This window comes from Toxorhynchites rutilus, chromosome 2 (assembly GCF_029784135.1).
Source record: "Toxorhynchites rutilus septentrionalis strain SRP chromosome 2, ASM2978413v1, whole genome shotgun sequence".
NCBI classification, from domain to species: domain Eukaryota; kingdom Metazoa; phylum Arthropoda; class Insecta; order Diptera; family Culicidae; genus Toxorhynchites; species Toxorhynchites rutilus.
Window position 1 is genome coordinate 3,717,362 of NC_073745.1, and position 23,595 is coordinate 3,740,956.

The window sequence follows — 23,595 nt, forward strand, 5'->3', positions numbered from 1 at the left end:
ACTGATGTGATTGTAACGCCGTAACAACACTCCTTGAAGTGGATTGTATAATGTGTCCAACTTTGAGCTGAATCGGTTCCGCACTTTTCGAGTTTTTGACGCGTACACAAACGAACAGAACATTTTTATATATATAGCGATTTGAGTGTGGAACTTATTTTATATATAATTTATTCATAAACGTATCTCTTCCTAGGCGGATGAAATATCTACTCACTAAATCATACGTTGTGGGTTGAGATCCTTACTGCGAGAAAACAATAATTAATAGTGGAAGATATATTAAAATTAGTACATGTGATCACGATTGTCTTAGATTGCTAGCGTTGTAATGTTGCAATATCCATTTCTGTTTGCTCTCCTCTACTACACAATCACTCATCTGAAGCCCATGTCCGCTCCACTCGAGGCACCGGTTGTAATGAACATGCCTAAATTGCTTACTCTGCTCCTCATAGACCCACAGCTGGTGGCCCTTCATCTTGTGGCAACGGATCATTTCCAATTTCTTTCCGTTGAAGTCCATGCAGTGATCCTCTCGGGTGATCTCCCCCTCCGAGGTGAAGTACCACAACTGGTGACCCCCCATCCCTCGACATTTAGCTATCCCATGAGTATTCAACGCTGGTGGCCATTCCAAGCAGAGGTTCTACGCTGGTGGCCATTCCAAGCAGAGGTTCTCCTTCCCGTTTCGAAACTCTCCTCGTCCGACGGCCTTCTCCGGATCGAACTGTTCCGGGAAGACATTGTGTAGATACCATCGAAATGAGTGGCAGTCTAGGCTCTCCCTTAGCTTCTTTCGAGAACTGACATCCCCGAAATCTCCACGACGTCCGGGACCTCCAAATGATTCATAATAGTACTGTGCGTATTCATCTAACCACACTTCCGCTAGTCGAATTGTGTTCCGAGTGATCGCACCATATCCTCCCGGGGAATGCTAAGACAAAACATATGTAAAACGTGTCACTATCATTCGCAAATGAGGCAACCAACCGCTAAATAAGGATGACCTCTCTTCTGAATGTGACCAACCCGGGAACAGGGAACGATCTGCATAGATCCACCGCACATCCACGCCTTGAAGGACAGCTCCATATTCTCTGCTCCGTACGTCTGGAAACCCTCGTCGTACCAACCCAAATGAGCAAAAAATGTTTTGTTGATGGTAAACAAACCGCCCGCCATTACGGGCGTATCGAACGGTTCGTATGGGTTCTCAACTTTGTGACGTTTTTCAGATCTTGATTTCCATTGGAAATTTAGCGTCCAATCGAATGAGCCGAAGTACAGCTGAGAGCTTTGGGCGTTCAATGCCATTGTGTCTTCGTGAATCCAATCGATCGATGGAGTGGCAATTGTTCTGGGATCACGAGCTACTCGATCGAGCTGAGCCTCCAGCCAGCCTGTGAAGAGATTTCAACAACAATTATCGCTACAACGATATTCGACAAGACTTACCGAACATTACTTCACAATGAGCATCAAGGAAGGTGAGGATGGCTGCTCTGGCGTGTTTTGCCCCTAGAATTCTCGCCCGAATCAAACCTTGCCTTTCGGCAGCTCTGAGTATCCGAACCTTTGCGTACGGACGAAAATAATCGTCCAACTGTGTCTTCAGATGTGCTAGCGTTGAACAATCGTCCACCAGTATAATCTCCTCGATCAGTTCCGGTGGGGATCGATTCAGTACCGAATGTACCGTACGCACCAAGACGGACCATGCTTCATTGTAGAACACGATAACCACCGAAGTGGGAGGTAAGCTCGACAAAAACCGTCCGGGCTCCTGACACCAATTGGCACGAACATCTGGAAGTCTTCTGAACACCGAAACCAAATCTGAAGCATACTGATTGAGACCTTGCCTGGCCCATCCTTCATCCCTCTGTCGACGAACATCCTCGGAGAGGTTCGTCCCTAATATCACCGGAACACCCATGTCTCCTGGGGACACCGTCCCGCTTTCGTTGAGTAGACCATTCTCGGACCAATCCACATCGTTCATCTGTAGATAGCGCACCCACTTTTGATGAACCGAACCCACGATGGTCGATGTGTGCTCGCGTACCCCATTGATTGCATCGTAGTAACCATAGTAGAAAAATGTTATCCCCAACAGACACAGCAAAACAAACAGCTTGAGTATTCTTGCAGAAAGAACAGCGCCTGACGTCTGGAGGAAAAGCTACAGTACCTTTGATCCAGTGGACAATGCGTAAGGTGCACTTACCCTCATTGCTGTTAAAGCCGTCACTTATCGGACTACTGCGATGCGCGAAGGTGTGAACACTGACAGCATTGTAACGAGACTGATAAGCGGTTGCTTGGATTGCGCCGTTCTGACGTAGCTTCTCGGCAATCAAATGTTGCCCGTTTTTTCATGGAATTACACTTTTTCGAACATGAATGTTGAATGTTGTGGGTGAGCTGAGGGCATAACTGCTTTGTGCATTCAATTATAGACAGTGTAGTTCATCCAAGCATGTCGCTGTTTGTTTCGTTTTTTTTTTCTGTATGTCAATCAATTATTTCACTTTCGTTATCTTTTTGTCACCTGTTCCACTTTGTCGTCCTATCCATCACCATCACTGAAGTTCACCTACTAAAAACGAGACCGGTCGCCGTCATGCCGGTGATGATTAATAATTCTACAACCGCGAGCGTGTTCCTCGTGCAGATAAGATAATCCAAACATTAAACGATAGATAGAAGATACGGCAAATAGCCGATTTGAAATGCGACAGAAAGAACTAATGTTGGTTCATGTATTTTGGTATTTAGGTGTGATCTATTCGACCTTCATTATGTCTAATGCTGAAACCTGCAAAGAAGTTCATTTGTGCGATCATTGGCCATGTGTTACTTTCCTTGTCATGCCGATTATTGACTAAGTGTCACATTCTTGAGCACCCCTAGGAAAACTCACTAGAACCCATATTCATAAGATAAAAAGGATAAATATGTGATGATAGATAATTAGCTCACTACAATTTGAACAGGTTCTAGTATGGGAGTAAAATTCTAGAGCGACTTTAGCGATCGTAAGAATGTGTAATGTGAAATTAAATGCGAGGGACGTGGATGTTCTCGTTGCCACTATCACGAAAAAATGAATTGTTTCTGTGTTACTTGGAACGTACTGGTGAATTGTTGTAATGCAGCCAGCGAATTTCAAAATATAACATTCGACGCCATAATTGAGATTGACGGGTAAATCATCTGTCGCTAGCTTGTGTGTGAAGTTTCATGACATTTCGTTTATTAGTTCACAAACTAGAGTTGTTTAAGCGTCACTACAAAAGCATTCGCATAGAAAATGGAAAAAGAGGAATGTCGTATTTTGACGATCGTAAAGTTACGCGTGTCAGCTGCGGCCGTAGGCATTTCAAAAGAACGAGTGGGATATATAGTGCTTCCGTGGCCGAGTGGTTAGCGTTACACCTAACATGCCGGGTCTCTCTCTCTCTCTCTCTAGGCCTATTCAACAACAAGATGAGTTAATTCGTAGAGACTGATATTGAGCTTTTCGTTATAAAAGCGTTGATCACTGGGACTGACATTCACAAGCTAAGGTAATAAAAATGAACATTGACGTAAAAACTAAAGGGTGTGTCACATCAAATTTTATCACGGAAAAAACGCTGTAGAAATTCGCCCAGTAGACCGATCCTTTTGAAAATTTTAGACAGTAAAATAAAAACTATTAAGGGGAAGGTGGTAGCTAGCCACAAATGGCTGCTACAATGGCGCTCATTTCTTTCATCTCCCTCCCTCACCTCTCGCCCGAAAATCAATAATTTTGCGAAACAGTGTGAAGAAAATGATCGTTTTCGCACACTTCCCATCAAGTAATATCAACCAAACTCTAATCGATTACTCACAAGATATTAAATTTTCATCTGCTTTCGCACCGTATAGTGAAGAACGTCGGAAAACTCGAGCAAGTGCTCTGAAAGTTAAATTTTCGTTTTTCAATCTTCTGCAATGGTTTTGTTTGTATTGGTGGAAACATCGTTATTTTTTCGACACTGATGCCAAACAACATCATCGAAACAGCTATAAAAACCACTCAATAAAATGTTACTCCGGAGTCATAGCGTCCCATGTCATGAAAATCAATAGAATAAAATTGTGTTGATATCAATACAATTATTATTTTTACGTTTAATGGGTTTATAATGTAAGTTTTAGCAACTTTAACATTGGGTAAGAAAATTGTATTGCAGAGCTCGGAACACTGCCACGGCTGCCTATGCTTTCAAAAACAGTAAACGGAAAAGTATTAAATTCAATCTAAATGCCTCGGCCAACGAAGAGAAGGGTTAAGGCTTTCCAACGTGAATATGTGAAAACAATACGATCAACGAAGGAAAATATTAAGGAATTATCAACATCGAGTTACTATGCGGAAGAACTTGTTAATACCAAAAGAGCCCCAATTCGCATGTGTTATAAATTTGCTCATGTTACGCTCGCGTATAATCAGAATCATATGCAAATGCACCTTCTATATATATTTATATTTGCAATTGTTCATCGGAACATATCGTTCATACATTTTACTTTAGTATTGAATTGTTATTTGTTTTTTTTTTCAAATGTATTCAAAGACTCAAAGAATGAATTGATCTATTTACGTGTGCTTTGCTCTTCTCTCACAAACACTATTACCCCATTTTTACACGAGGGTTTACTTATACTACTACAATGGCTAGCTTCCACCTTCACCTTAAACAACTTTTGGCATTTTCTTTTTATTCATACTTCGAGCCCAAGCCCGTTTGGTCGCACCTTCCTCTTTACCCCGTCCACAAGGTTCTGTACAGCGTCAGGTTTTAGTTTTTTTTGAACAAAAATCCATTTTCTCTTGAAGTCCGCCTCCGATTTGACAACTTTTGGGTTCTTCCGGAGGGCCTGCTTCATAATCGCCCAATATTTCTCTATTGGGCGAAGCTCCGGCCCGTTGGGCGGGTTCATTTCCTTTGGCACGAAGGTGACCCCGTTGGCTTCGTACCACTCCAACACGTCCTTTGAATAGTGGCACGAAGCGAGATCCGGCCAGAAGAAGGTCGGGCCCTCGTGCTGCTTCAATAGTGGTAGTAAGCGCTTCTGTAGGCACTCCTTAAGGTAAACCTGCCCGTTTACCGTGCCGGTCATCACGAAGGGGGCGCTCCGCTTTCCGCAAGAGTAGATCGCTTGCCACACCATGTACTTTTTGGCAAACTTGGATAGTTTCTGCTTGCGAATCTCCTCCGGAACGCTGAATTTGTCCTCTGTGGAGAAGAACAACAGGCCCGGCAGTTGACGAAAGTCCGCTTTAACGTAGGTTTCGTCGTCCATTACCAGGCAATGCGGCTTCGTCAGCATTTCGGTGTACAGCTTCCGGGCTCGCGTCTTCCCCACCATGTTTTGCCTTTCGTCGCGGTTAGGAGCCTTCTGAACATTGTATGTACGCAGGCCCTCCCGCTGCTTGGTCCGCTGGATGAATGAGCTTGACAAATTCAGCTTATTGGCGACATCCCGGACCGAACTTCTCGGATCACGTCTAAAATGCTTAACTACGCGCTTGTGATCTTTTTCACTGACGGAGCATCCATTTTTGCCGTTCTTCACCTTCCGGTCGATGGTTAGGTTCTCGAAGTATCGTTTTAGTACTCTGCTGACCGTGGATTGGACGATTCCCAGCATCTTACCGATGTCCCGATGTGACAACTCCGGATTCTCGAAATGAGTGTGCAGGATTAATTCACGACGCTCTTTTTCGTTCGACGACATATTTCCAAATTTACGAAAAATTGACAGTGAAGCATGGCCAACGTGATCTATACACTCTCATCTGATTATAAGCGAAAGCTGAAGATATAATTCCTAAAAATTAAATTTCTACAGCGTTTTTACGTGATGCAATTTGATGTGACACACCCTTTATATAGTCCCCTCTTGTATAGTTTTTACGTCAATGATATGGATGATTGTCTAACTAGAAACTGCACGCTGAGACAACTTGCAGACGATGGAGTTATTTCCATCACGGGTACTAATCCCGCCGTTCTGCAAAAATCCTTGCAAGATACCCTGAACAACCTGTTCACGTGGGCTCTCAAGCTGAGTATCGAATTCTCTACGAAGAAAACCGAAATGGTCGTTTTTTCTAGGAAGCACGAACCCGCCCAATTCCAGCTCCACCTATCCGGCAAAACGATCCAACACTCTATGTTTTTCAAATACCTGGGTGTATATTTTGATTCTAAGTGTACCTGGGGGAGACACATTGCGTATTTGAAACAGAAATGCCAGCAAAGAATCAATTTTCTCCAAACAATAAACGGAACAATTGTTCGATTCTTCTTACATAGTCTATCGTCTAGATCGATCAGCTGCGAATAGTTCGAAACTCACTAGTGGAGGTGTTTTGTTGGCTATTAGATCGAAATACATCTCACGTGAACTACTTCCTCTAGATGGCCAAAGTGTGGAGCAGATTTGGGTTGCTGTGACGTTTTATAACCCCACTACTTATATTGGCATTGCCTATATTCCTCCGGACCGTGTAAATGATCCAGCCGTGATAGACAAATACATTTCTTCAGTTATGTGGATAATGAATCAAACAAAACTGAATGACAACATCTTGCTCCTCGGAGACTTCAATCTTCCTGGTATCAGTTGGATCAAAAATACATCCAACTACTTTTATCCTAATTCCTCGCGTTCTTCTATGCATCGTATGACAGAACGTCTACTGGACAGTTATAGTACTGCTGGTTTATATCAGATGAACGGAATATACAACAACAACAACCGCATTCTCGATCTATGCTTCGTAAATTTAGAGATGGTCCACAATACAACAATAACTTCAGCTCCATCTACTCTTGTTAAATTGTGTCATCATCACCCACCACTGCTGGTTTCATTACATGAATCGTCACCGCTCGTTTTTACAGACATAATCGAATCAACATATTATAATTATCGTAAATCAAACTTCGCAATGATGAATCGTTTCTTCTCAACTATCGACTGGAGTGACATTCTGAACGACCGCGACATCGATGGAGCCGCAATGTCCTTGTCGCATGTACTTCTTTATGCAATTGACCAGTTTGTTCCGAAGAAAACTATTAAGGATCCTTCTCATCCTCCATGGACAAACTATCATTTGAAGCGTCTTCGAAGAGAGAAACGACTTACTTTGAAAACATATTCAAAATACCGAACTGATTTTTGGAGAAAACGCTACTCTGTCGCCAACAAAAATTACAAGTGGTTGAACAACATTTTATTTGGTGCTAATTTGACTCGCGTTCAAAGTAATCTACGACTCAGTCCAAAGGAATTCTGGAAATATGTAGATAAACAGCGAAAGGAGCTCGGACTACCTTCTGTGATGACACACAATAATGTTGAGGCCTCAAACAGAGAAAGCATATGTGCGCTGTTTCGGGAACAATTTAGCAGTGTTTTCGTTAGCGAAAATCTCAACAACGATCAAGTTTTCAAAGCAACAAGAAATGTACCTCATCTGCCATCTGTCTGCGCCCTCACTACCATTAGCCCTAGCAGAGTACAATTAGCTTGTCGCGAAATAAAAAATTCTACAAATCCGGGGCCAGATGGTATCCCCTCCATTGTGTTGAAGAAGTGCTCTGGTAGTCTATCGTCGCCACTGAGTTCGCTATTTTCTCGATCGCTGGAATGTGGAAATTTTCCAAAAGCATGGAAAAATTCTTTCGTTTTTCCAGTATTCAAAAAAGGCTGCAGGAAAAATGTCAACAATTACAGAGGAATCGCCAGCCTTTGTTCGGTGTCTAAGTTATTTGAACTCATAGTTTTGGAATTCATCTCCCATGCATGCAGTAGTTACATCTCACATCAACAACATGGTTTCGTTCTCAAGCGATCTACCTCAACAAATATGGTACTGTACACCTCATTCATCGCTCGCTCTCTACAGTCACGTCAACAAATTGATGCAATTTATACAGATTTCTCAGCTGCGTTTGATAAAATAAACCACGAAATAGCGGTCGCTAAACTCCGACGTCTCGTATTCCACGGCAACTTCTTGAACTGGTTACGTTCATACCTGACTGGCCGTGTGATGTCAGTGAAAATAGGTGACACCGTATCTTCTCCGTTTCCAGTATCATCGGGTGTTCCTCAAGGTAGTCATCTTGGCCCTTACATTTTTCTTCTGTACCTGAACGACGTTAACTTTTGCTTGGAGTGCCACAAACTCTCTTACGCCGATGACTTCAAGTTGTTTTGGCCCGTCAATTGTCTTAATGACGCAGTGTACCTGCAGCAGCAGCTTGACATTTTCGCTGAATGGTGTGATAACAATAGAATGGTTTTGAATCCTGAAAAATGTTCCATTATATCCTTCTCGAGGAAACGTTCATCTGTCGTTTATGAATATAAATTGCGCAGTGTGATTTTAAGCCGTGTAGTAGCAATCAAAGATCTAGGAGTCATCATTGACAGTAAACTCACATTCAAGGATCATATATCTTACGTCACCGCCAAAGCTTCTAGAACTCTCGGATTCATCTTTCGTGTCACGAAACAATTCAAAGACGTTTATTGCATCAAGGCACTCTATTGTGCGTTGGTTCGCTCAATTCTCGAGTATGCATGCATAACATGGTCGCCTTACTATCAAAACGGCATTCAGCGCATCGAAGCGATCCAGCGTAAATTTGTTCGTTTCGCTTTACGTAATCTGCCCTGGAATGATCCCTCAAATCTTCCTCACTACGAGAACCGCTGTAAATTAATTGGACTTAATCTACTGAGCGTACGTAGAGACGTAGCTAAGGCTACTTTTATATCGGATCTGATTCTCACGAATATCGACTGTCCCGACCTTCTTCAAACGATCAATTTCAACATTTGCTATCGAAACCTACGCTACTACACTTTTATTCGTCTCCCTCACTCCCGCACAAATTACGGGCACAACGAGCCCGTAGCGAGTATGTGTCGAGTGCTAAACCGATGTTTTTCATCGTTCGATTTTCACCTGTCTCGCTCAACTCTCAAAAAAATGTTCCTCGTAGTTCTTTTTTTTTTATTAAATCGTTTATTTTTACAGGCTCAGTTACATAAGTTTAAAGGAGCCAAACTCCTATCTGTATTGTTACAAGTATACATAATCATTTTTCATTAATTCTAGTGTTAATGAAGTAGAGAACCGATTACTCGCGGTTTGCTCGAGTTTAGAAGGGTGACATTTTTTTCAGGAAAAGGAAGGGATATAAGGATATGTTGAAAATGTTCACACTCACATTCGCACTCACATTCATCATACTCAATTCTTAAGCCTATCTTATATCTAACATGTATTTACATTTCACCTTATTCTATTGTTAGTAAGAAGGGATTTGATTTCTCGCGAAGGAAAAGGAAAAGGAGAATATAAGGATATAAGGACAATCAGACACGAAGATCGATAGCTTTTAGGAAGACATATATTTGGGACATGTAATCAAGGTCTAACCGAGCCAACACATCTCTCACCGGCACATTGGGCTGCCTTCCTCTAGCCCGAAGAGAGTTTTCTAAATTCGATCTGGCAACAAGATACTCCTCGCACGACCAAACAACGTGTTCGATGTCGTGGTAACCTTGGCCACAAGCACAGATATTGCCATCGGCAAGATTAAAACGAAAGAGTAGCGCGTCTAACGAACAGTGATTGGACATGAGTCGAGAGAAGGTGCGAATAAAGTCCCGACTCAAGTCTAGACTTTTGAACCATGGTTTGAGGCTAACCTTAGGGATAATCGAGTGAAGCCACCGACCCAATTCATCTTCGTTCCACTTACATTGCCAGTTAACGATGGTATTTTTACGGACTAAAGAATAAAATTCATTGAAGGCGATTTGACGCTGATAAATATCGCCTTCAATTGCACCTACCTTTGCCAATGAGTCAGCCCTCTCATTACCCGGAATTGAGCAATGTGAGGGGACCCAGACAAAGGTAATGACATAACAGCGTCTGGTTAAAGCACTCAAAGTTTCTCGTATTCTCTTAAGGAAGTACGGCGAGTGCTTTTCCGGCCTCACTGAACGGATAGCTTCGACAGAGCTAAGACTATCCGTTACAATGTAATAGTGTTCAACAGGTCGTGAGGCGACGCTGTCCAGCGCCCAGTGTATTGCTGCCAATTCAGCAATATACACTGAGCAAGGATACTGAAGACTGTGTGAGGTGCTAAAAATTTCGTTGAACACTCCAAATCCTGTGGACTCATTCATAGAGGACCCATCAGTAAAGTACATATTATCACAATTGATACGCCCATATTTTGCATTGAAGATCGTAGAAACGATCCCCGATCGATGATAATCTGGAATTCCATGGATTTTCTCCTTCTTGAACAGATAAGAAAATACAGAGGAATTGATGTAGTCAGGGAAACAAACCCGGTTGGGAATATACGAAGAAGAATCAACCTGCATGGAGATGAATTCATGATATGAACTCATGAATCCGGAGTGAAAATTTAGCTCGATCAGCCGCTCAAAATTTCCGATCACCAATAGGTTCATGACCTTACACCGGATGAAGAACCGAAGAGATAATAAATTGAAGCGATCTTTTAGTGGGAGTAGGCCTGCCTAAACCTCGAGACTCATGGTATGCGTTGAGGGCATACATCCCAACGCGATACGGAGACAAAGATACTGAATTCGCTCGAGTTTAATGAGGTGTGTTTTGGCAGCTGATTGAAAACAGAAACTGCCATACTCCATCACTGAGAGAATAGTTGTTCGATACAACATTATAAGATCTTCTGGATGGGCTCCCCACCAGGTGCCGGTAATTGTACGGAGAAAGTTTATTCTTTGTTGGCATTTTTTACTCAGATACCTAATATGGGCCCCCCAAGTACATTTGGAGTCGAACCAGACCCCAAGATACTTGAATGACATAGCATGAGTGATCGGTTTACCCAAAAGTTGAAGCTTTGGTTTTGCTGGTCTATGCTTCCTAGAAAAAACCACCATCTCTGTTTTCTCCGTGGAGAATTCGATCCCTAGCCCGATGGCCCAGGTTGAAAAATTGTTCAAAGTATCTTGTAAGGGTCCTTGCAGGTCGGATTCGTTTGATCCTACGACAGACACCACTCCGTCATCTGCAAGTTGTCTTAGGCTGCAATTTTGTGTAAGGCAATTGTCAATGTCGCTTACGTGAAAGTTGTACAAAAGGGGGCTTAAACATGAGCCCTGGGGGAGTCCCATGTAAGAGACCCGACTTACTGCCGAATCTCCGTGAGAAAAGTTCAAATGTTTCTCACAAAGCAAGTTATATAACATATTATTCAATAGAGGCGGCAGACCCCGAGATTGTAATTTGTCTGACAAAACCTCTATTGAAACAGAATCAAAGGCCCCCTTTATGTCCAAGAATACTGAAGCCATTTGTTTTTTTTCGGCGTAAGCCATTTGAATTTCTGAAGAAAGCAACGCAAGACAATCATTCGTCCCCTTGCCCCTACGGAACCCATATTGTGTATCTGAGAGTAGGCCATTCGTTTCAATCCATCGATCAAGGCGAAACAAGATGATTTTCTCCAATAATTTCCGTATACAAGACAGCATTGCTATTGGGCGGTACGAATTGAAGTCGGACGCGGGTTTTCCGGGTTTTTGAATAGCTATAATTCGCACTTGTCTCCAATCATCTGGAACAATATTATGCTCCAGAAACCGATTGAATAAATTCAACAAGCGATGTTTCGCCACATCAGGGAGGTTTTTTAACAAGTTGAACTTAATTCTATCCGATCCCGGCGCAGAATTGTTACATGAAAGGAGAGCAAGAGAGAATTCTACCATCGAAAACTCGGAATCAAGATCGCACCTATCTTGTGGTATATCTCGAACAATTTTTTGCACAGGAACGGAATCGGGACAAACTTTCAGTGCAAATTTAAAAATCCATCGATGTGAATATTCTTCGCTTTCATTCGATGAAGAGGGATTTCTCATGATTCGAGCCACTTTCCATAATTTTTTCATTGACGTTTCTCGTGACAAACCTCCCACGAAAGTTCGCCAATAAGCACGTTTTTTCCCTTTGATCAAGTTTTTAAATTGATTTTCAAGGTCCAAATACGTTTGAAATTCTCAATGGTTCCACGTTTTCGAAAAGCTTTAAATGCGTTCGATTTATCCTGATAAAGCTTGGAACACTGGCCATCCCACCATGGATTGGGAGGCCTTCGACGAATAGTGGAGCCTGGGATGGGTTTCGTTTGAGCGCGAACCGCGCTGTCATAGATCAAACGAGAAATGAAGTTATACTCCTCCAATGGAGGCAAACCATCTCTGGAATTGATGGCTAGAGCAATCGCGTCCGCATATTTTTTCCAGTCAATGTGTCTTGTGAGGTCATATGCCATGTTTATAGATTCAGAAGAATTCGACCCAATGGTGATGGAAATTTTGATTGGCAAGTGATCACTACCGTTGGGGTCCTGGATTACATTCCACTTGCAATCTAACGATAGTGAATTCGAGCAAAGCGAGAGGTCAAGAGCACTTGGGTTAGCAGGAGGTTTAGGTACACGTGTTGTTTCCCCAGTATTCAAAACGGTCATATTGAAGCTGTTACAAAGGTCATATATCAACGATGAACGATTGTCGTCGTACTGTTCCCCCCAGGCAGTTCCGTGAGAGTTGAAGTCTCCCAAGATCAATCGTGGCTCAGGAAGGAGTGAGCACATGTCAACAAGTTGATTGCGGCTAACCGCAGCTCTCGGAGGCCAATACAAGCTGACAATACAGAGTTCTTTGCCTCTGATGTTTGCATGACAAGCAACAGCTTCGATCCCTCCAATAGGTGGAAGGTCGATTCGAAAAAATGAGTGGCACTTATTGATTCCCAATAGTACCCCTCCGTATCTGTCATCGCGGTCCAAGCGTATAATATTAAAATCGTGGAAAGAGATATCATCTCGCGAAGAAAGCCAAGTTTCGGACAGAGCAAAAACATCACAATTGAAGTTATGAATTAAAAATTTGAATGTATCCAATTTAGGGATAAGACTACGACAATTCCACTGAAAAACAGTGATATCTCCGACCTCTCTATCTAAATTAGACATCAAGAGAGATAATCATTGCAAGGAGGGGCCATGTTTGCATCAATTGTTGCAAAATTGTCTTTAATACTGGAAGCATTGAAATGACAATGGAGTCGGAAACATTAAAACACTTGAAGATTTGGTCCAAAAGGTCAGACAACTTTATAAATCCCGATTGGGAAGTTGAACTGGACGGAAAAACAGGGACAGTTGGGGTTTTTGATGTCCCCTCGAGTGCTAGGTCGTTCGAAGGTGAATTATTCCCACGGAAACCAGGAGGAACCTGATTTTGCTTGTCCGCTGCACTCGATTTTTTAGGCATGCTAACAGGGGGTATCACCGGAGGGGCTTGTCCTTGAACTTTGGGAGTGGTCACATTTTTGCGCCGGGGATTCCCTTGGAAAATGAACGGTGTGCCCCCGTTAGCTGTGTCCGCTTCCATTTCGTCAACGGGCAACGTGGCGAAGACATTTCGAGTGTTGATTGATTGTTGTTGGGCAAGTGGAGAAGCGCCCTTTAAAATATCCGCAAAAGTGCGTTTTGAGCGTTCCTTCAAAGAGCGCTTCTGTTTCTCCCAGCGACTCTTGTAAGTTTCACAAGCTGAGAGCACGTGTGGGGATCCCCCGCAATATGGACACTTATGCTCAGTCGCACTGCAGGATTCCCCCACATGTTGCTCTCCGCAAGTTGCACAGCGCTCCTTGTTGGCACAATAATCTGAAGTGTGACCAACTGACTTGCATTTGTTGCAAGTCATGGGCTTTGGCACGAAGAGTCGCACAGGCAGTCTCAATTTGTCCACCATGACGTAGTCAGGGAGGGCCGAACCAGCAAAAGTTACTCGAAACGAGTCTGACGGCGTGAATTTCGTTTTTCCCTCTTCTTGGGATACTTTACCTAGTTGGCGACTGTCCAAAATTTTAACGCCCACCAAAGGGAGTTTTTTGAATTTACCAACTCCTTCTTTTATCAATTGGCACGTCAGACCCGTTTCAGTTACCACCCCCGAGATTTCTACGTCATGGGAGGGCACGTAGGCACGATACTCTAGGGTGAACCTCTCGTCGATCACAATTGCATTTACGTGTTTCCGATCACTCACGACAACACGCAGTTTGTTCGGCCTAAACTTAGAGATTTCGACCACGGAGGAATAAAATCTTGCCAGATCTTTCGAAACCTGAATGACATTAATAGATTTTCCTTTAGGTTTGGGCCGGAAAAAAACAACCCATGGACCAGCTCCAGGTGCATCGTCTGGATAGACCTTGACACGAGGAGAGGAAACAACTGAGGGGGAGGACGAGGTCGATTGTTGAGCGGGAGCGGGATCAGTAGGACTGGGATTGAGGGGGCGAAGAGGAAAAGTTTGCCAATTTTCTTGAGGGGGGCTTGTTGAGGTTAATTAACTCTTTCTCTGAAGAGACATCTTCTGAGGGGGGAACGCGTTTGAGCGACTTCCCAGCCCCCGTTGTAGCTAGTGAGGAGGAAACAGTAGTTTCAATCTCCATTTCAACTTGACCTTCTGCCATTACGGCAGATATGAAATAATATAATTTTGAATTCTTCTATCTTCCTAAACCTAATATATATATTATACCTAAATCGCACACCAATGCGAATGAAATGAAACGGTGTCCCAATCGAACCGCGTGGCAATCGCTCGGCACAGATGCAACGGTATATCGCACCACAACACGATGATGGAATCGATGACGATGCTAAAGCACACACAGCGATGATACGGCACACGCACCGCGTCCGCCGTGGAGGACTTCTTCCTCACGCTGGTTGTGATTGCTGCTCTTCTCACTCACGCAATAAAGAGAACCTCATTAGGGCGAAATAACTTCACCAGCCACTGATAACGGTATAATCTCCACTATATGATAGACGCGAACAAATTTGCGACCGATGTCTTCGGACTGCGTGAGCTGAATGATCGAGGCTCGTAGTTCTTAGACATTAATAAAATCTTCATTTAGACTTAGATTTAAATTAGATTTAGATATCATTAGGGCACTAATGTAAAGGCCTGTTGATATAATAAATAAAATGAAAATGAAAAATGAAAATGAAAACATGGTGGGGCGCCCATCCAGGAGACCTCATTCATACAAAACAACGATATTATCAGTGTTAGAATATGGCAGTTTTTGCTTCCGATCAGCAGCCAGGATTCATACGGCGTATATCATACTAACATTCCTTCCCTTCCCCTGGTGACTGTAAGGACGTGGCCGGCGTCGTTATTGACCATTCAAAGCTCGAATCACCGAAAATTGCACAACGAGAGTGATTTGCTAGTCCCAAGCGTCATTCTTTGTGTTCTTTGTGCAATTTGGTTGGTTCAGGTCAATCACGGAGAGCAACTACGAATTGTACAGTCTACCCAAGCTCAAGCTCAAGCTCAGCTGCCAGGATTCATATTCTCAAGCTGGAGAGAATACAATATCATTGCTTGCGTATAGCAATGGGGTGTTTGCATTCGACACATCTACGCTCCGATTATATTCCGCCGATATTTTCGGCAGAATATGGGAAAGTTAGATCTGATAAAATGTTCTTTACTGACGGTTCATTCATAAACGGGTCCACTGGCTTCGGCATCTTCGATGAAAATTCCAGTGCCTCTTTCAAACTCAAAGATCCTTGTTCCGTGTATGTCGCTGAAATGGGTGCGATATACTATGCTCTAGGGACCATTGAAACACTGCCCATCGATCATTATTTTATTTTTTCAGCCAGTCTCAGCTCAATAGAGGCAATCCGCTCAATGAAAGTTTATAAACGCTCATCTTATTTCCTAACAAGAATAACACATCTATTGAGTGTTTTGGTCGAAAAATTATTCAAGATTACCTTAGCATGGGTTCCCTCTCATTGCTCGATTCCGGGGAATGAGAAAGCGGACTCGCTAGCTAAGGTGGACGCTTCAGAAGGCACACTTTTTGAAAGGCAAATTGCTTATAACGATTTTTTTCGCATTCCTCGTCAGGACACACTCGTTAGTTGGTAGCGCATGTGGAGTGAAGATGAGTTCGGTCGTTGGTTGCACACGATTATCCCTAAGGTCTCGACGAGTGTATGGTGAAGCGCCCGAGCGGTCTTAGGCACTTTCTTTAGGAAATAAAACAACTTTTTACTCCAAGCTGAGAATTCCGGCTTTCCCATTTGAGAATCCTTATTGGATTCTTATCTATACTCGGTTTAGATTATCTTATAACAATCTACTTGTAAAGGGGCGCTGCATCTCCCGCAACTCAATGAGTTTTAGGGGAAACTAGAAGAGTTTTCCCTAAAATCGATTGTAAGGCTGATCTTGTTCTGACGTATGATAATATTAGATCTGTAAATTAAAATAATTTTATTTGTCGTCATACTTATCTATATAATTATGTATATATTGTATATATATTTTCTTGTATGCTAATTGTTGGGAGTTTAAAAAAAACTAACATCAAGAGTGATGCTGCTGCCTGATAACCAAAGCTAAATAATGTAGAACGCTACACCTCCTACAGCGTAGTTCGAATTGAAATATAGCTTTAGTTACTGTTCCTAATTTCCGGTTGTAATTACAACAAAATTAATTCCTTCAATTCTGTAATTCCGCAGTTTCAAATGAAAAATAAAATGATCATATCTCCAAAAAAAATTCCCAAAACGTCTTATCGATGACAATGTTGAGCTTTTACAGCTACATTAAAAATATGTTACTTTCCATTTTAAATTTCTTCGTATGATAATTTTATTAATATCCCCTTGTACTCTTTTAATTAATTCGTTATATATTTGAAGGGTGTGTATGCCTTTTCCACTAATTTTTTTCGCATTTATAACGTATTTTGTTTCATTAATATGTTTGATAATATAATTTTTAACCACATCGGTAAGAAACCAAGCTCTACAGCATATCCTTATTGTTTAATCGATCCGAAACAAGCGATTCATTACTGAAATTTTCTACTTTGGAGATCACTACTACGAGGGATGGTTTTACTTGGCTCGACTATGCCAAGAATTTCCCGCATTTCTTTTCACTACGATATGTTTATTTTCTAACTTCACTTCTTGTACCTTCTTGTATTATGCTCAATCATATTTTTTTCGATTTTTTTCTTCTTTCACTACAATCTCTGTCCTCGCACAATTTTTCAACTTGGGATCCTTTCTGATTTCCAGACTACCTTCAAGGAAAGCAACACTTTGTAAACACCACGATGGGTGGGCTGCTGTCCCCACTTGAACAGCATCCCACCGCTGTCACCAAATGAAGCGCCCGAGCGGTCGTAGGCACTTTCTTTAGGAAATAAAACAACTTTTTACTCCAAGCTGAGAATTCCGACTTTCCCATTTGAGAATCCTTATTGGATTCTTCTCTATACTCGGTTTAGATTATCTTATAACAATCTACTTGTAAAGGGGCGCTGCAATGGTTCAAGGGATTGAATGTAGGTCGTGATTTCATTCGCGTGATATCTCGGCTTATGTCCAATCACTACAACCTAAACGCGCCTCTCTATCGCATTGGGCTCGCAGCAAACAATCTTTGTGATTGTGGCGATGGCTACCACGACATAGAGCATATTGTCTGGTCGTGTATCCGGTTCCATGCTGCTCGCTCTCAGCTCTCTAGAGCACTGAGAGCAAAAGGCAGACAATCGGATATCCCCGTCCGGGATATCTTAGGTAGCCGTGATCCTGATCTTCTGCTTCATCTATACCTGTTCCTCAGAAACGCCGATGTCAACGTTTCATGATGCTTCCTTCGTTGTGTCTCTGTTTCATATCCCTCCTATCTAGAGATGGGCGAGCGCTCACGAGCCGCTCATTTAAGCCGGTTCGTCAGGAAGAGCGTACGACCCACGGTTCATTAAAAATGAGCCGCGGCTCTCGAATGAACGGCTCTCAAATGAACGGCTCTTAAATGAGCCGTGGGACTTTTGTGAACCGTGGTTCATTTAAGAGCCGTTCATTCGAGAACCACGGTTCAAAAAAGAACCGCGGTTCATAAAAGAACCGTGTTTCTTTTAAGAGCCGGCTTCTTGGTGATGAACCGTGGATCGTATGCTCGTTCTGACGAACCGTGGCCTGCGGCAGTGCGGAAGAAATATATGTTTCCCATGCTGCTTTTAATAGGTTTTATTTGGCTGTTTGTATGTTTGTAAATGTTGGCGGATTACATATTTTCTCGAAACCCCTTAAATATGAGTATCTAATGAAAGGACTTGACTAGTAGGATACAGTTATTTATGTAAAATGGAAATCCAAGATGGCCGACGTTACAAAATGGCAGACTACAAATTATGTCAAAACCCCATCAATATGGGTATCAAATGAAAGGACTTGACTAGTAGAACACAGTTATTTATGAGAAATGGAAATTCAAAATGGCCGCCATCACAAAATAGCGAAATATGTATTTTTTTCAAAACCCCATCATGGGTATCAAATGAAAGGACTTGACTAGTAGAACACAGTTATTTATGAAAAATGGAAATCCAAAATGGTCGTCATCACAAAATAGCGAAATATGTATTTTTTTCGGAACCCCATCAATATGGGTATCAAATGAAAGGACTTGACTAGTATATTTATGTAACGTGAAAGTCCAAGACGGCATCGGATTATGGTTTCATCATATACTCAACGATTTTATTTGAGTCTCATTAATGTTTTATATAAGGGATTCTCAGACTATTTTGAGCAAGAGACCCCTTTATAGAAGTGATATCATCGACCTCTATAGCCAAATTTCTCTAAAAATTTTATCTTTTTCTCGTTCATACAAAATACTTATAGGCATAAAATTCAGTAAAAATAAAGTGTAATTAATAATTATTAATACAAATTACAACATTAATATTTCTACTAAAATATTTGTCATTCTTATAACAGGTTGGTTCATGTAACATTCTACCCTAAGGGGTCAATATCGATCTCTTCTATATTAACCCTTTCACCTACAAAATCGAATTTTACTCGTGGTGTACTTGCATATCATAGGGCGCTAGTACGCTCAGAAAAGTAGTGAAATTATTCGATGTGTACCCATCGAATTGTTTGCATTTGGTCCATTATTTTGGAAATTCAATCATAGGCCAAGGGGTTAATGAAGAAAGAGGTTACTTGTCTAATAATTTCTTAGCTTTCAGTACATTATTTAATCTCTGTGTTTGTGGCCAAGTGATTTGATGCGATCTGTTACGCTGGAGGTAATTTTGAGGAGATCGCTCGCGACTATTAACCAAATTGGATGACAGCAGAGTGGATAACAGAACAATCTGTTTGCCTAAAAGATGGATAAGTAGGGTTTCCGTAGCTCTGTTTATCATACGAATTTTTGTATTTATTTGAAGGGCAACAACGGACGACGAACGACAGCAAATGCCAGAGGTTGCTCAATTCCATCTCTTTAATATGATGAATATATTCCGCCACGGTTCGCTCGTGATGGAAAACATTGGTGAGCGTACGACGCCGACAACGGGCTGTTTGTTATTTTGGTCAGCTGTCGGTCTGGTCACACAAATATCACCTGATTATGAATTATGAATTTCTTCGAAAGTTACAAGAATGTTTGACTGACACTATCAAATCTGTTGGCAAGATTGATTATTCGTATTGGCATAGTTATCATACCGAAATGAAAACGGAACGTTGCGGGGAATTTATTGATGGAGACCTTATAGAAGGTTTTTTAGATTTAGGTCGGGAAAAATGTACGATGTATTGGGATTGCAGATCGACGTGGATAGAACTAAGAAGGAGTGGCCGAAGATGATATAATCAATATTGTAGAAGACCTAACAAGAATACATTAGGATGTCCAGTGTTGATCAATATTATTCAATCGATGCTATCAGTTGTTTTCTGACACAAATGCTGGGAAACCGAGATATTACAATTTTTTCTAAAAAAGTTTATTAATAATTCACTCATTAAGAGAGAGCTGGACGGACAATAGAACCAGATCGAGCTAAGCTCGTGAATTTCAGCATTCCTCGCGAAGAATTATTTCATGTTTGTTGGATAATAAAGATACAGTAATCGTTCGCTAACTGGTCGTGGTTTAATTGGTCTGCTGTTTAACTGGGCGAACGTTAACTGGTTTTTGGACCAGTTAAAAAGCAGAATTTCGTAAACAATCGACGCCATATTCAAATGGAAGATTTGCTGTGAGGGGCATTCGAATGTAATTTTAAATGTTATGAAAATTGACATTATTTTCGCACGACAAAAAACATCGATTAAACTACAGAAAAATAATTTTCTCAAATCATATGTCATACCTGTTGTTGCACTCAATGCGAAACTTCCATTGGAATCCTTTTGTTTATCCCTGTGATTGGATAAACAACTGGATAAACAACAAAATGAATTGCTTGAACAATGCGAATCAAGCAATTCATTGAAGTTTCCCTCGATTTTATTTGACGTTTAACATGCCGGACCAGTTAAAACGCGAATGTCGGTAAGTGGTCTTCCCTTTTCGCCCAGTTAGTGAATGTTTACTGTACACCAGTGAATGTACAAAGTTCGTACAACATCTCGTTATTTTGATTCGAATAGTCATGCATGGCGTATTTCTCAAAACTATTTAAGAGTTTTATCAAAACTTTATTACTTTTTGAATATGAAACATAGAATATTCAGGTGTAACGCGGTATGCGTAGGGGGATGTTAGTGTTGGTGCTGTAATTGGAGTATTGAAAGATGTTATGAGATACAATTTGAATGAAATATAGTGGTATACCTATCAGGTTGGATATTTCCTAGCGTTCACATCTTTCCATCGGACTTCACACTACCAAGTGTCAAATCACCTTCTGGAGAAATGTTGGCCCTGCGAATGAACGAATAGGTTAGATGATTTCGAACTCTTCCGAATGCGATCATAATACTTATTCGAATTCTTCTTTCGCTCGTGCTGATCCTGCAGCGGGGTGCCTGCTCCCCAAGCGAACCTATTATGGCTCCACCACCGTGGCTTTCATCACTGAGCAGACCTAACAGACAGAGGAACCACATTAGAACGACCAGCTGCAGCTCTCCTCTTTGGCTGCCGCTGTTTCTAGATGACTTGATACGAGACTCGAGCAAAGCTAGGGGTAAAAGTTTCACATGAGAATAATTGAGACAGTTTTTAGGCAATATATGAGATGCTAATGCTTGCTGGTGGTGAGGTTAAACAACGGCTTTTCCAGAAAACATTTAGCGATTGCAGTCTAAAAAAAATAATAAAGAGAAAAGAACGAACATTCGTTCCTATAATTTACAATCGTCTTATACTAATAAACTTGATGGGAGAACCTAACGACAAATCAATCGATGCAATTTTTTAAAACATAAATCAGGCAGTGAGAATTTGTATCAAGATTTCGCTTGCCCAAAAAAATATGACAATGATGAAACGAAGCACGTTATTATAAATAGTAATAAAAGAAAAAGAACAACCACAACATATGAAATATGATCATGAGGAAGGTAATATATAGTACAAAACAACATTAAATTTGAATGTTGCAAGAGATAACCATTTCTGCACTGGTAAATGCATTGTAAGAATCCAGTGCTATCGTAACATGTAAGAATTGATCTGTAGAATTCGATGCTTCCTAAGAAGTTCTAACGCTCATGGGACCACCTCGTTTCTGTTGGCACAATTTTTGCGTGACGGAGGGTAGTGGCTCCTGCAGTCGGCTTTGCAGAGAAATATGTATCATTAGGATATTTGTCACCAGCCGGTTAGCAGTGTGACTATGAACCAAAAGACTTCGCTGCATGTTTGGACAAATTTATTGTACGAATTGCTGCACAGCTGCATTTGGTTCGCCGTTGTTAATCACAGCGGCAGCGGCAACAATTCGACCGTTCTGATCACAAAGTTCTGAATTATGGATTGGGTACGGAACCGCAGCTCACGTTGGGATGGATAGTTGGGTTGGGTTGTTGCATTTGTGGTGGATCAGTTGCATTCTCAACGTTGTTTTTCATTGTTTCTGTTGATTTTCACTGAGAATTTGCATTAGAATTTGTTGCTGAGTAATCATGCTACTGTTGACTTGATTTTGTGCTAGCATGTCAACTAATCGATTGGTGAGGCGTTGTTTGAAATATCTCCATCGAATTCACAAATTGTGTCCAGACGAAAGGTAGGTCCTGCCAACACCCATTCTGGCTCTTCCTCGTTTGCTGTATCTTGGTGTCGTTGTTCATCTGCACTTATGTAGTTGTTTCGGTTGCTGAACTTGTAATTGCGACGGAACCTTGCTGCTAAATTTGACACAATAGGGTCATCTATTGCTACCGGACGGCGGTTGCAGAGCAGGGATTTTCTCAATGCCAACAGCTGACTAGTCGTATAGCGAATAGGGCGGACACATGAGTTGCATGCCCGATAGTATGATAGCCGGCAATCTGCAATGTAGAATAGCCGGATCTTGTTCCTCTAGCAGAAGTTTATCTGCATTCAACAATTTTGAATTATTCAGAGTACAAATCGTCTGCACATGTTTACAGAGATCTCACCTGCTTTATATCTCGTTTATATTAAACTGCACAAATCAAAACTACAAAAACAAACTACAACGTTCAGATAACTCTGTATCATAAATTGAACACGTTCGATACGTAAACACCTCCTGATTGTCAACGATGTCGATAATGTAGTACACCAATAACTTGATCTAGTACGACTGTAAATTGAAAATACGACGAATGGCTCGTACGAAAACAAGGATGGGATTTGCGTACGTATCCTATTCGTTCGAAAACTATGATAAGGGTGTATATCTTCAGCTTTCGCTTATAATCAGATAAGAGTGTATAGATCACGTTGGCCATGCTTCACTGTCAATTTTTCGTAAATTTAGAAAAATGTCGTCGAACGAAAAAGAGCGTCGTGAATTAATCCTGCGCACTCATTTCGAGAATCCGGAGTTGTCACATCGGGACATCGGTAAGATGCTGGGAACCGCGACGAAAGGCAATACATGGTGGGGAAGACGCGAGCCCGGAAGCTGTACACCGATCAACGAAGCCGCATTGCCTGCTAATGGACGACGAAACCTACGTCAAAGCGGACTTTCGTCAGCTGCCGGGCCTGTTGTTCTTCTCCACAGAGGACGAATTCAGCGTTCCGGAGGAGATTCGCAAGCAGAAACTATCCAAGTTTGCCAAAAAGTACATGGTGTGGCAAGCGATCTGCTCTTGCGGAAAGCGGAGCGCCCCCTTCGTGATGACCGACACGGTAAACGGGCAGGTTTACCTTAAGGAGTGCCTACAGAAGCGCTTACTACCACTATTGAAGCAGCACGAGGGCCTGACCATCTTCTGGCCGGATCTCGCTTCGTGCCACTATTTAAAGGACGTGTTGGAGTGGTACGAAGCCAACGGGGTCACCTTCGTGCCAAAGGAAATGAACCCGCCCAACGCGCCGGAGCTTCGCCCAATAGAGAAATATTGGGCGATTATGAAGCAGGCCCTC

General features: G+C 41.9%; 1 protein-coding gene and 1 long non-coding RNA gene across 3 annotated transcripts; both read right to left on the bottom strand.

The window, feature by feature from the left end:
* Positions 1-218: 218 nt before the first annotated feature.
* Positions 219-2,492, bottom strand: LOC129769990 (putative polypeptide N-acetylgalactosaminyltransferase 9). The gene is made up of 5 exons (XM_055772545.1): positions 2,234-2,492; positions 1,462-2,176; positions 997-1,406; positions 677-940; positions 219-646 (listed from the first exon to the last, which is right to left on the bottom strand). The coding sequence occupies exons 1-5, from the start codon at positions 2,237-2,239 to the stop codon at positions 302-304; spliced, it is 1,740 nt and encodes a 579-aa protein (XP_055628520.1). The 5' UTR covers positions 2,240-2,492; the 3' UTR covers positions 219-301.
* An 18,263-nt stretch (positions 2,493-20,755) lies between these two features.
* On the bottom strand, positions 20,756-22,757 carry LOC129769862 (uncharacterized). Of its 2 annotated transcripts, XR_008741988.1 has the most exons (4): positions 22,638-22,757; positions 21,011-22,572; positions 20,863-20,952; positions 20,756-20,801 (listed from the first exon to the last, which is right to left on the bottom strand). It is a non-coding gene; the product is annotated as an uncharacterized LOC129769862 (long non-coding RNA). The 2 variants fall into 2 exon arrangements; XR_008741987.1 differs by having other exon boundaries at positions 21,011-22,710.
* Positions 22,758-23,595: the final 838 nt, after the last annotated feature.

Bases quoted from the DNA above. Each gene is read 5' to 3' on its own strand.
- LOC129769990 (XM_055772545.1), bottom strand. The intron at 1,407-1,461 runs GTAAGTCTTGTC...ATCTCTTCACAG, and splicing joins TCATTGTGAAGTAATGTTCG to GCTGGCTGGAGGCTCAGCTC. The intron at 647-676 runs CTCTGCTTGGAA...CCAGCGTAGAAC, and splicing joins TTCGAAACGGGAAGGAGAAC to CTCTGCTTGGAATGGCCACC.